Raw genomic sequence first — 13,360 nt, 5'->3', positions numbered from 1 at the left:
TGTGTCAAAATGACCAAACAAAAACAAACAAACAAACAAAAACATCACACCAACCTAGCCAGCACACATGACAGTGTATGCCTGGAATCCCATCAGATAAAAATGCTAGATCACTCTTAAGCATTATTCTAAGTGTTGGAGTATACCAGAGAATATATTACGCAGTAGTCCTAACATGAGAAACCTGAAGAAGCAAATTTAGCCTTCGCTTTGTTCACTGCTTCACATTCTGTAGTTTCCTGAAAGGCACAGGGACTCTCTCTAATCCCAAATTTTATGACCTTTTGCAAATTACTCAACCTTTCTGTATTCAGTTCTTTTATGTGTTAAAGACAGAAAAAATACATCTACTTCATTAAGTTATTGTGATGATTAAACAGATAATCCAAATGCCTGGGTTAAGATGTTCTTCTAGGAGCCTACATCGTTCTCAACCATTTGTGCAAGATATTCCAATATCCCATATACTTCTGACCCTTTCTAAGCAATTATTTGATTAAGTCATTCAAACGTTAAGCTTATCCAAATCAAACAATTCAGTTTGGCCCCTGACGCTTCAAAGATACATGAAACACAGTATTTTCCACAAAAACTCATGCTAGTAGTAGATACAAACAAAAAATAAAATGTGACAAGTCTTACAAAAAGAAAAAAAAAACAGAAATTTAATTTGTCTTAAAAGCTCAGGTCACTTTCCACAAGCAAAATTAGAACATACGTTTGTACAACAGTTTTCTGTTCAGTGTTTCCCTGAGTGCAGGGATTCTCAACTAGATACACATCAGAACTTTGTTAGGTTGCAGAACAAAATCTGAAAAAAGTCAAGCGGTGAGTCCAGAAGACAGTGTAGAGCTGCTAGAGAACAGGGCAGGAGAAGCCCTGCACCAGCAAAGGGGTGGGGTGGGGTGGGGTGGGGGCAAATAACAGATAGGAAGAACTAACAAATGACAACAAACAGATTCTACAAAGAAGTCCTACTGAACAGGTTTTTAAGCACAGAAGAAACAGATTTTAAAAGAGTACATGGTCACTGGGGGGTGGAGAGATAGCTCAGCAGTTTAGAGTACAGACTCCAGCTTGGTACCCAGAAACTGTATCAAGTGACTTGCAACAACTTTTACAGCTACATAAGGATTCCATGGCTAGGTGGGAGGTGGCTAGGAAACTATCAGAAGTGTGCAGACAAACATAAGGCCTTCAAAAGAAACTTAAACATAAATAAATATTGATGGGTGATTTCAGTAAAAATCTGGTAAGATCTGGGTTTGGAGAGATAGCTCAGTGGTTAAGAGCACTGGGTCCTGAGTTCATTTCCCTGCAACTAACTACATGGTAACTCACAACCGTCTGTAATGAGATCTGATGCCCTCCCTCTTCTGTGTCTGACGACAGCTACAATGTACTCATATACTATATATATGAAGGATCTAGTAAGACCCAATGACGTCTGAGAGTAGACGGATGCAAATAAATAATGGTGATTCCAGGCCAGGTTCCAGAAGTGCTCCTGAATGGTTAGTGACACTAAGTCAGAGTTAAGGAAAGTAGAACAGGTTTAAGTTACCCCATCCAATGAGGTAGCAACCATTATTCCAATTTTACATACAGGGTAAGTAAGATTCAAAGAGACTGAGTTACTTGCTCAGGGACATGTATAAGTATGTTAAAAGTAGTATACTTTCCAACTAGAATGTTTCTAAACACAAATCTCAAAGGTAGAACTGCACAGTAGAGTTCTACATCTTAAAGTAAGGGAGAAAAGTCAGTGACATACAGCAAACAGACATGGCATGCTTAGTGAAAAGGAGACTAACAGTACAAGGCATCTGGTTAGCAGACTCCACAGCCATCAGTGAAACGGAGAAACTCTTTGAGGCCAGTTTATTTTTCAATTGTATATCTTTGTTACATCGAGTACTGTTTGAACTACAGTAGAGTCAGTAAATATATGCTAAGTGAATAAATGAGTGGAAGGAAAAACAAAACTAGTGGGTTTGGAAAAAAAAAACAAGTTCAATTTTAGACATAATCTGTCTCTTTCTCTCCCCCTTCCTTCCCTCCCTCTCCTGACTTCCTACTCTCCAGGGTTCCTATGTTCAGGCTGGTCTGGAGATCACCATGGAGACCAACCAGGCTGGCCTCATACAGAGAGATCCATCTACTGCTGCTGTGATTAGAGGTGTGTACCACCACTCCTGACTACCATTTCCATTTGTTTGTTTGAAAAGTCATGTTATGAAGCTAGAAAGATGGTTCAGTGATTAAAAACATGACAGAGCACACATATGTCATCTTTCCACTGTAACTCTTGCCCGAGGGGACCAGTGACCTCCTCTGATCTCCCTAGGTCCACACATAGCACACTGACATACAGATTCAGGCAGAACACCCATACACATAAAATAAGGAAAGAAAATGAAACAAGTTCAAGGCCAGTTTGGACTATACAGTAAGACCCTATCTCAAAAAGGCCAAACACAAAACAAAACAACAAAATAAAGTACCATTAAGTAAGATAACAGCAGCAGCAACAAGATGTTTAAGGATCTAGGATCTAATCTGAAAGATAAAATAAGCTAGAACAATTTGAACTATAAAATAAATTCCTATAGCACAGGATTACATCCCACAATTTCTCTATAAATCTACAGTTACACAAATAAATAAATGAAAGGAGGCCAGTTAACAAATTCTTTACAGAAGACTAACCTAAATGGAAACTAAAATGTGCAAGATTCCACAGGGTTTACAGGTTTCCAAGGGTTTAAGGGAAAAACACACACACACACACAGACACACACACCAAGTCTCATAATATTTCCCCCCAAGATATTCACTAACAATAATGGGGAAAGATCAGGGACATTACAATATAACAGACAGATGAGACAAATGATATGTCAGCATGACCAAAAGTAAAAACAAAAATATTATGTAGTGCATGATATTCTCTGAAAAGAACATATAAGGAGATATTTTGGCCAGACACACATAATCTAATCAAGGTAAAACATCAAGGGCCAGTCAAACAGCTTTGTATGTGCTGGCAAGCCTGACACTCTGAAAATGAGCCCAGGGTCCCACAGGGTAGATGCATGCAACAAGCTCCTGCAAGCTGTTCTCTGACAGCTACTCTATTTTTTATTTTTAAAGATTATTTATTTATTTTATGTACTCACTATTGCTCTCTTCAGACACAGCAGAAGAGGGCATCAGACACCATTGCAGATGGTTGTGAGTCACCATGTGGTTGCTGGGAATTGAACCCAGGACCTCTCTCAACCACTGAGTCACCTCTCCAGCCCCCTGGCAGCTACTCTAAAACAAAGAGTATGGAATGATGTATGGAATGATGGATTTCATGAAGAAACGAAGAAAACAGTTACTAAGTGAAAGAAAACTAAGATAGTTTCACAATTAAATATAATTTGGGACTGGATCCAGAAATGAAGTGAATGTTAATTTCTTGGTTTTGATAATTATACAATGCTCATGATAGTTGCTAATATTAAAGGAAACTAAATAAAGGGCATATGCATTATTTTTTTACAATTTTTCTATAAATTAAAATTGCCTTAAAATGAGGTTTTAAAAAGTACAATAAGGGCTGGAGAGATGGGCAGTTAGAGCACACACTGCTCCTGCAAAGACCCACATTCGGTTTCCAGCACCTGTGTCAGACAGCTTATGAGCTCCTACCTCCAGCTCCACAGGATCTGACACCCTCTTCTAGCCTCCTTGGACATGTGTACAAGACACACAGACACACATTCATACACAGACACACATTCATAAACACAATTTTCAAAACAGTAACAAAGCTGGATGGTGGTGGCACACATGTTTAATCCCAGTGCTCTAGAAGAAAGGCAGAAGCAGGCAGATCTCTTTGAGTTTGAGATCAGCCAAGCTACAGAGTAAGTTTCATACTTACTACATACATAGAAGGAAGGCTACATATATAGAGGAAAACCTGTCTCGAATGAATGAATGGAAGGAATAACAGAGGGAAGAACAGAAGGAAGGAAGGAAGGAAGGGAGGGAGGGAGGGAGGGAGGGAGGGAGGAAGGAATACAGTACCAACAAAAACTAATTCACTATACGTAAGTTAAAAGTAGTATGTAGGGCTGGAGAGATGGCTCAGTGGTTAAGAGTGCTGACTGCTCTTCCAGAGGTCAACTGATTCCCAGCAACCACATGGTAGCTCACAACCATCTGTAATGAGATCTGATGCCTTCTTCTGGTGTGTCTAAAGAGAGCAATGATGTACTATAAATAGATAGATAGATAAATAAATAAATAAATAGTAGTATGTAGCCCTTATTTGACAACTTAGAAAATTTGAACATGGGCCAGATGGCTCAATTTATAAAAAAATTCATGAGGACCACAATTCAATCCTCAGCACTCTTATAATTAAATACCAGGAGCAGCAACTGACCTAAAATCCCAGCAATCAGCAGATGCAGACGGGGACTGCCCAAAAGCAAACTGGCTAGCTACAAAGTTCCAACTGAGAGACCATGCCTCAATGCATAAGGTGGACAAACTTAAGACCTGATGCCACTACTGGTTTCTACATAAAGCAACCTGCACACACATTTACACAAACCCACAACTTTATGAATAATCCTGTAAAGTCCATTAGAACTGCACACTCAAGCACAATTGTGTATTACATAATGGAAGTGACTAGCTTTGAAATACTTCAGTACAAAAAAGGAGAGCCAGACAGAGGAGTTAAATGTTGGTAATTACTGAGTCTCATTATACTTCTATTTACATTTATTAGGAAACAGGTTGTTTTTACCAATACATTCCCCAGCTCTGGAAAGACTGTATATGTAATGTACATATATATGAGCACATTCCATTTCTTTTCAAAGCAATGGAAAACAGCATTACTTAGTAAAATTTTATACTGGGGATAAATATACTGAAATTATTACAATCAATTAACCATCTAAAGCAATAAGTACATTCGTAGTGGGTAACAACCATCATTATTATCTATCTCCAGGACATTATTAAAATTTTTTATTTAAAGTAATTATTTAGGCCTAGAGAGATGGCTCAGCTTATTAATAACCCAAGACTGTTACAAACCAGTTTATTTATATAAACATTATTCTGTGGAACCTCAAACTTTATAAATTATAAAATCTTAAGGATTTTAAGATGTGTTATTCAAAAAAAAATAATAACCAGCATGATTACTCAAGAAAATCTAAAGTTGTGTCTGAGAGTCTTTTCCATACAATATTAGACACACTTTCAAATTATATATATAGATATATAGAGATAGAGATAGATAGATATATAGATATAATGATATATAATCTGGCTGTAGTGACTTAGAAGCTTGATAATGCACACTTGCATAATAAAGACTGAAGGAGGCTAGAAGAGGGCACAGAACCCTGGCACTGGACTTACAGATGGCTATAAACCTAGTACAACAGCACTGTGAGTGCTCTGAACCATGGAGTCATCTCTCCAGCACCCAAAACTGACTCCTGGAACTGGAACTCATACTACAACTCACCATCCTTTCCCTTTTTACCTTGTAAGTGCATTTTTACAGAGTAATAAAATTACTTTGAGTTTCTTCTTTTCACCTAAGTCCCATGCCACTAGAACTCCTCTTCTACATCGAAAACTAAAAATATTAACAGTATTTCTCCTGTTTGGGGGTTATCTATTCAGTATTTTGGCCAGGGAGGGTGACTACATAGCTAACCTTGCCTGGAAATACTCTGATTTGTGTGGTTTTTTGTTTGTTTGTTGTCTTACGAGCTTCTATTACAGTGAGAAACACCATGACCAAAACAATTTGAGGGAGGGTGGGTATTTTAGCTTATAGCTTTTAAGTAACAATAGTCTAGTGCTGAAGGAAGTCAGGGCGAGATTCAAACAGAGCAGAAACCTGGAGGCAAGAGCTGATGCAGAGACATGGAAGAGTGCTGCTTACTGGGCATGCTCAGCTTACTTTCTTTCAATACCCAATAATAGCACACAGGGGTGGCATCATCCAGAGAGCAGGGTTGCCTGTCCGAAGTAATTGGCAGTAAAGAATATGGCTGGGCAGGTGTGCTTATTTGAATAAGAATGGCCCCACTGGTTCCTGTGTGAATGCTTTGTCCTCATTTAGAAGAACTATTTAGGACCAATTAGAGGTGTGGCACTGTTAAGAGTAGGTGTGGCCTTGTTAGAGGAGGTGTGTCACTAAGGGAAAGCTTTGAAGTTTCAAAAGCCCATGGCCAGCCCAGTACCAGTCTACCTTTCCTTCCCCTTCTCTGGCCGCAGAGCAGGCTATCAGTCTCTACACCAGTACCTATTGACTAACTCTCTGTAAGCAAGCCCCAACTAAAGGCTTCCTTTTATAAATTGCCTTGGTTTAGTGTTTCACTACAGAAAAAGAACTGTAACTAAGTAAGACAGCAGGACCCTTACTTACCTTTAGGCCAATCTAGTGTCAACTCAACTGAAGTTCCCTCTTCCAAAGTGACTCTATGTCAAGTTGAAATAAACTAGCCAGCACTTTTCTTTTTAAGACAAAGTCTCAGAGTTTTTAAACCAGGTTGGCTTGTGTCTGCCTCTCCCTCTTGAGTGCTGGGATTAAAGACAAGTGCCACCATTCCTAGCCAAGTTTTTGTTCTTACCCAAGAATAATCATTAAGTTATTCACATTTAGTCTCAAAATGTCTGTTTAGTTATTTTATCTTTGGGTTACTATCAAATTCATTTTTACTTTGAAACATATCTCAGGTAGCCAAAGTTGACCTTGAACTTCTGAACCGCTCATCTCTACCTCTGGAGCCCAAGGATTACAGGCATGTATCACCACGCCATATTTTCACACTTTTTATTATGCTGCCCTATTTAAAATAAGACTTGCAGTTGAAACACTGAAGATGATAGGAGCACTTGCCTTCACATAGAAGATCCAGGGTTTAATTCCGAGCACCAAAAAAACCCAAAAATTGGCAAATGTGTCTTTAAAATACTTAAAATACTTTAAAATACTTAAAATTCTTGAGGTTTTTAAATTCAAAGGTTTCAACTGTTTCTTAGTACACAGTATTTACTATATGACTTATCATAGTTAAACTATTATCACTTAAGAAATAGTACAATTGGGCATGGCAACACAGCTCAGTGGTAAAGGGTATTAACTAAGCCTAATGACCTAATGAGTTTGATCCCTGAAGCCACATAATAAAGAGAATTAATTCCTGAATTTCTGATATTCTATGACATCACACTTGTACCATGACATTCAACCCCCCCCCACACACACAAATGGATGTATAAAAAAAAGTAAAACATAGGTGGGAGGGAGGGAAGGAAGAAGGGAGGGGGGAAGGAAGAGAGAGATCAGTTCAACTTTTATAGACTGAACTGTGGACTCCCAAAGTTTATACATGGAAACCTTAACCTTAACTGTATTTGCAATTGCTTTTATAGATTCAATTAAAATTCTTAAAGAAACCCCTAAGTTAAGAGACGCTGTTGTCATGACAGTATCAAATTGCACAGCTAGACTGCATTGCAATGAAAAAAAGTCATGTGTGACACAGCAAAATGTGTAAGCCATAAGAAAAGGCTTCAGAAGCAGTGGTGGTGCACACTTTTAATCCCAGCACTTGGGAGGCAGAGGCAGGTGGATTTCTGAGTTTGAGGCCAGCCTGGTCTACAGAGTGAGTTTCAGGACAGCCAGGGCTACACAGAGAAACCCTGTCTTGGAAAAAAAAAAAAAAGGCTTCAGGAGTAACCAAGCTTATCAACACCTTCATTTTAGAACTATCTAGAATTTTGAAAGTAAGTTTCTGTTTAAGCCACTTAGTCTATTATATTTTGTTATAACTCTACAAGGCAAACACATAACCTTCAAGGAAAAATATATTTGAAACATTCCTCTTACCTGGAAATGCATATCTCTCTAACTTGCTGAGGTGTCAAAGCAAAAATAAAAAACTTCTCTTGAAACCGCTGAATACTGCTTTGAACTGAGGAGGGAAAAAGATGTATTCAGTAACAAAGAAGCAATAACGAGAAGTGTTTGCTAAACCCTGAAATGTTCAAGGTTAAATGTAATTAATATTCTAAAACTCTAGGATTGTATGAAACTGTATTCATCTACAATTTTGAGTACAGTTATCCAAATGAGCTTAATTTAAATAATCATTCAATATTCTAAAATATGAACTATACTGTGATATCAGAATAAAACCATTCAAGATGACATTTCACTCTGGACTACCTCATAAGTGTCGGAAACATTCCATCACAGCAGTGCCATTATACAATGTATATTTTCTGGGGGCCAGAGACACAGCTCAGGAGCTAAGAGCACTGGCAACTCTTCCAGAGGACCCAGATTCAATAACCAGTACCCACAGGGCAGCTCACTACTGTCTGTAACTCTAGTTCCAGGAGTTCTGACATCTTCACATAGATACACAAGCAGGTAAAACACCAATGAATATAAAATAAATTAACAATAAATACAAATTTAAAAATACGTGTTCTTAGCATCCTTTTTATTTTAGTGCTTTGTATTTAAGTACTCAGAGAATACAAAAGAAAGTCCAAAAATTTCAGAACTTTAGGTAAAATTGGTAAGTAATAATTATTGCCTATAAGAGATAACCTAGTTTATAACTAGGTTATAAAGAGTTATCTGGTAAATTTATCCTGCTAATCTATATTATTAAAAGCTAAAATGTATTGAAAACATCACAAAGAACTGCAACATATGATTGATGTTCTAATGCTCATTACAGGCATTGTGGCAGAAACCTGTATTCTTCTCTCAAAGGGGTGAGGCAAGGTGATCATGAGTTCAAAGCCAGCCTGGACTATATAATGAATGCAATGCTACAGAGATCTTGTCTCAAAAATAAGAGCCTACTGACAGAAAGGGAGAGTAGACCATAAAGTACTGCAACATCACTCAGGAGCAAGCGAAAGTAATTCCTTTATGTTATTGCTACAATTATCCAAGATCATGAACAAAATGATAGCTAAATGTCTAATATCAGAAAGCCCTCTTTTGTCAGTCACATCAAATCAAGAAAAATATTAACTCCTTGAATACAAAGCATGGGCACTTTATTGGAGAATGACGCTTCACAGAAATATAATACTAATTCATATTTTCTCAGACTATCTCTAAAATGAGGGGAAAGGGGGGTGTTTAAGATAAAGATCTACACATGGAGCAGTTTTATATTACATGACAGTTATGGGACATAGAACAAAGTCAGTCTCTCCCCACCCTCAGCTCCTGCTGGTCCTTTCATCCTCTCCCCTTGTATGGCTTCCTCTTTCCTCTGTCAATGACTGAGTTCATCCATGACGTTGTAACTATCAAACATAATACAACAGCCCACACTGTGAGATTACAAGTGACCACAAAGTGGCTGGGCTATACATGGCTCAGCACTAGAAGACTGACACAATACCCTGGGAACCAGGCTCTAGTACAAACCAAGCTACCGAGTGAATACACAGTGTTTTCGATCCTATTTAATAGCATGAGTACTGTGTTTCTCTAACCATAAATCTAAAAATATCTAACACAAGTACAGAGTGCCCCAAAAAGAACAAAGTGAAAATGAGCATCACACACACAAAAATAAAATTAACATAAAACTTCTAAATCTTTCTTTCTCAATTAATATGGTAACACTTTTCTCTACTTTTTATGACAGTTAACACGTGTGAAAGCTTTCTGAAAACAGAAAATATACAGATATATTTTTAGTTCTGGTAGTCTGCATTTAAGTCCTTGTTAGGGAGGGAAGGAGGGAGGAAGGGAAAATGAAGGATCTGGAAAGATGGTTCAGGAATTCAGAGGGCTTTATGTTCCTACAGAGGACCTAAGTTAAACTTCTAACACCTACAGCAGATGGCTGGCAAACACCTGTAGCTACAGCTCCAGAAGGTCCAACATGTTCTGATTTTAAGGATACCAACATGCACTCAAAAAACTTAAAATATGAGCCAGGCATGACAGAACACACTTTCAACTGCAGCATTCAGAAGGCAGAAACAGGCAGATCTCTGTGAGTTCAAGGCAAGCCTGGAAACAGTGCTACCAAGTAAGCCAGGACTACATAGTAAGACCCTGTCTCAAAATAATTAAGTAAAATAAATGAAGTATTTCAAGAAAAAAAGCTACAGTCTAATACATACATATTGCCACCTACTTGATAATAATGACTCTAGCTTGGTAAAAATATTTAGGTAAAAAGTTGACATTTTAACATGCCTTGTTAAATATTCTTAATAAAAACGAGGTCTGCCAGCACTTGGGAGGCAGAGGCAGGCAGATTTCTGAGTTCAAGGCCAGCCTGGTCTACAGAGTGAGTTCCAGAACAGCCAAGACTATACAGAGAAACCCTGTCTCGAAAAAAACCAAAAAATAAAAAAATAAAAAATAACAAATAAAAACGAGGTCTGTTAAGCCATCCCCTCCATCCTCTGGAAGTATTATATTGACCTTGTAGTAAGCTGGCTTGTATTTTGGTCAAGATTCCTCTCTCCAAGTTGCACTCAGGTTGGAAGTGGTTTGTAAAGATGCAATGACTAGTATCATTGCAGGCTGGAGAGATGGCTTTTCCATCTGGGCAAACAATTTGTAGAGACTTCTCTCTAAATAATATACATAATGGCTAATGTCACATTAAAAAGCAATCAATATAATTCATAATTAGAGAACTTCAAGGAAAACTCCAACTCATTATTACTTTATACTCACTGGGTTGACTACTATCCAAAATAAAGCATTACCCACAAAACCAGAACATTTTGGCAGAGGTGTGGGAAAAAAATCTCATGCAAAGCTATGTACTGTTCATAGCAATGTAAGATATTGCAGCTGTTGTGGTAAACAATATGGTATTTGCTTAAAAATTAAAAACGATCACTATCTGATCCAACAATTTTCCTTTTGATAAAGAGATATTTACATTCATATTTACAGAAGTATTATTCACAAGGGCTAAAATATGAAAGCAGCCAAGTATCAAAAACAGACACATAGACAAGCAAAAGGCAGAAATACACAGTAATTTTCAGGTTTAGGAAGGGGAAAAAATGATATGTACTATGCCAAGACAAGTATGGAGGATATTATGTTAACTGTGAAACAAGTCAAATAGAAAAAAGCTGAATTCTGTGATTTCATTTCCATGAGGTACTTAGCAAAGTCAGTATCAGAGACAGAAGGTAGAACTGGGGTTGCCAGAAGCTAGGGAGAAGAAATCGGGAATTATAGTTTTATGGGCTCAGAGTTTCAGTTTTACAAGATGAAAGGAAACAGAGATGGACTAGCAATGGAAATCTGTAGACGATTTGATGTTACATGCATTTTATGACAGTAAAAATGAAATTGAAGGAAAATAAAAATGTTTCTTAAAATACAAGAGGATGTTAAAGCTTAAAAATTTTATAAAAACGTATGAAGGTTCATTTATATATAATTATATACATTTTATATTATCAAATTAGTTCAATTTTGATTATTTGGTTAACATCCAACAGATATCATTATATTAATAATCAGCACTGCAAAAGTTAACTAAAGAGATCAGAGAATTGAGACTTTAGATTTCTTATATCTGAAAACTAGTGAGTTTAAGACAGAGTTAAGAAGAGAAATGCCAGGTGGTGGTGGCGCACGCCTTCAATCCCAGCACTTGGGTAGCAGAGGCAGGGAGATTTCTGAGTTCGAGGCCAGCCTGGTCTACAGAGTGAGTTCCAGGACAGCCAGGGCTACACAGAGAGACCCTGTCTCAAAAAAAAAAAAAAAAGAGGAAGATAGGGCTGGAGAGATGGCTCAGAGGTTAAGAGCACTGACTGCTCTTCCAGAGATCCTGAGTTCAATTCTCAGCAACCATCTGTAATTGGGTCTGATACTCTCTTCTGGTGTATCTGAATAGGCAATGTTATTCATATATGTAAAATAAATGTGTGTGTGTATGAAAGAAGAGGAAGATAGCTACCCCACAGTCCAATTACTACAAGTCCTCTCCCTGACTTCCATGTTCTCTGGCTTCCACACTGGGTCTGCTGCCTAAAACCTTCTTCCCTGTCCATTCTAACTGACATAGCTGACTGTCTATCTTCTCTGCCAACTTCCCGTAAGAACAAGTGGGGAGTTAGTCATCTTCAGCATCCCTCCATCCCCATTCCTCTGCTACTGTGTCCCACATCTGAGTAAGGCAGCTCTAAATTCTGTTCTGCACAGTCCTCCATTAGCAGTGGTCTTAGCTCTTTTCCTAGCAAATCTGTACTTCTCTATTCAGTTCTTCACTATTTGGTCTTACAATTATGCACTACAATTTCAACTTCTATGATTAATTAGAGCTCTCTCTTTTCTTGACATAAATTCTAATAATCCCAAGTGTACATATTTGACAACCCAAGCTCCTGCAAGTCTCTAAGAAAACGTAATTGAATTCCTCATTAATTATGCTGATGTAACAACTGAGCACAATTTATAGTTCTTAATCACAACAACACTCTCAGTTGTTATGCCCTACCCCCTTTTCAGTTTCAGGGATTAAATTCAGTTCTAGGCCTCATACATGCTAAGGAAGGCCTGGAACTCTGAGCTAACAGCCCAGGACCCTGCCCCAGTTTTCATAGCCTCTCTGAAGTGTCCTACTATATACCCTAGGCTAACTTTGAAGTATCCATATTTCTGCCTCAGCCTCCCAAGTAATATATATGTACACTATGCTCAGGTTTGTTTTTCTTCTTTTTTCCTATTAATAACACTTAAACTACATTAACATGCTCCCTAAAGCCATCTCATATTTCTTCTAGCTTCCCTATAAATAGAACACATGGCCACCTCCAAATTAATACTCATTTATTATCTGATTTAATTAAATTGTTTGAATTTATTCAAATAACGTAAAGCAGTCTATTGTAATGGCTATAACACAAGTCAGCACCTCACTTTACACAGGTTTGATCATACTCAGGAGCTTACCAAGTATACGCCTAATACAAAGGACTTAAGGACATGAAAAGAATGAACCCTATTAACTCTATTATCATTGAGATTAGCAAGGATTACAAAACTAGTAATATAATGTTCATGAGGATAGAGGCAAAACAATATAATCATATGCTGCTGAAGAGTATAAATTGGTACAAAGCTATCAAACTTCACTAAATATCAAAATATTAAATATTCATGCTTTTTGTTCCAACTTTTCAGCTAGACATTTATCCTTCAAAAATATGTGCAGTTCTTCAAAACTACAAGTAAAGATATTCACAGATGATATGTATATAGGACTGTAGGAATGGTGGCTGACATTTGATATACCAAAATATTCTA

The 13,360-nt window shown here is 37.5% G+C and overlaps 1 protein-coding gene across 10 annotated transcripts in view; it reads right to left on the bottom strand.

The window, feature by feature from the left end:
• Positions 1–13,360, bottom strand: part of Pias2 (protein inhibitor of activated STAT 2) — a 78,056-nt gene that overhangs the window by 37,333 nt on the left and 27,363 nt on the right. For all 10 annotated transcript variants that reach the window (XM_028783188.1, XM_028783189.1, XM_028783191.1 and 7 more), the window contains exon 3: positions 7,925–8,009. In XM_028783188.1, the coding sequence (XP_028639021.1) occupies positions 7,925–8,009 (85 nt within the window). The remainder of the gene's footprint in view (positions 1–7,924; positions 8,010–13,360) is intronic.

Source organism: Grammomys surdaster, unplaced genomic scaffold (assembly GCF_004785775.1).
Source record: "Grammomys surdaster isolate TR1022 unplaced genomic scaffold, NIH_TR_1.0 1036, whole genome shotgun sequence".
NCBI classification, from domain to species: Eukaryota; Metazoa; Chordata; class Mammalia; order Rodentia; family Muridae; genus Grammomys; species Grammomys surdaster.
Note: the sequence above shows the minus strand (reverse complement) of the source record. Positions and strands in the feature narration are given on the sequence as shown.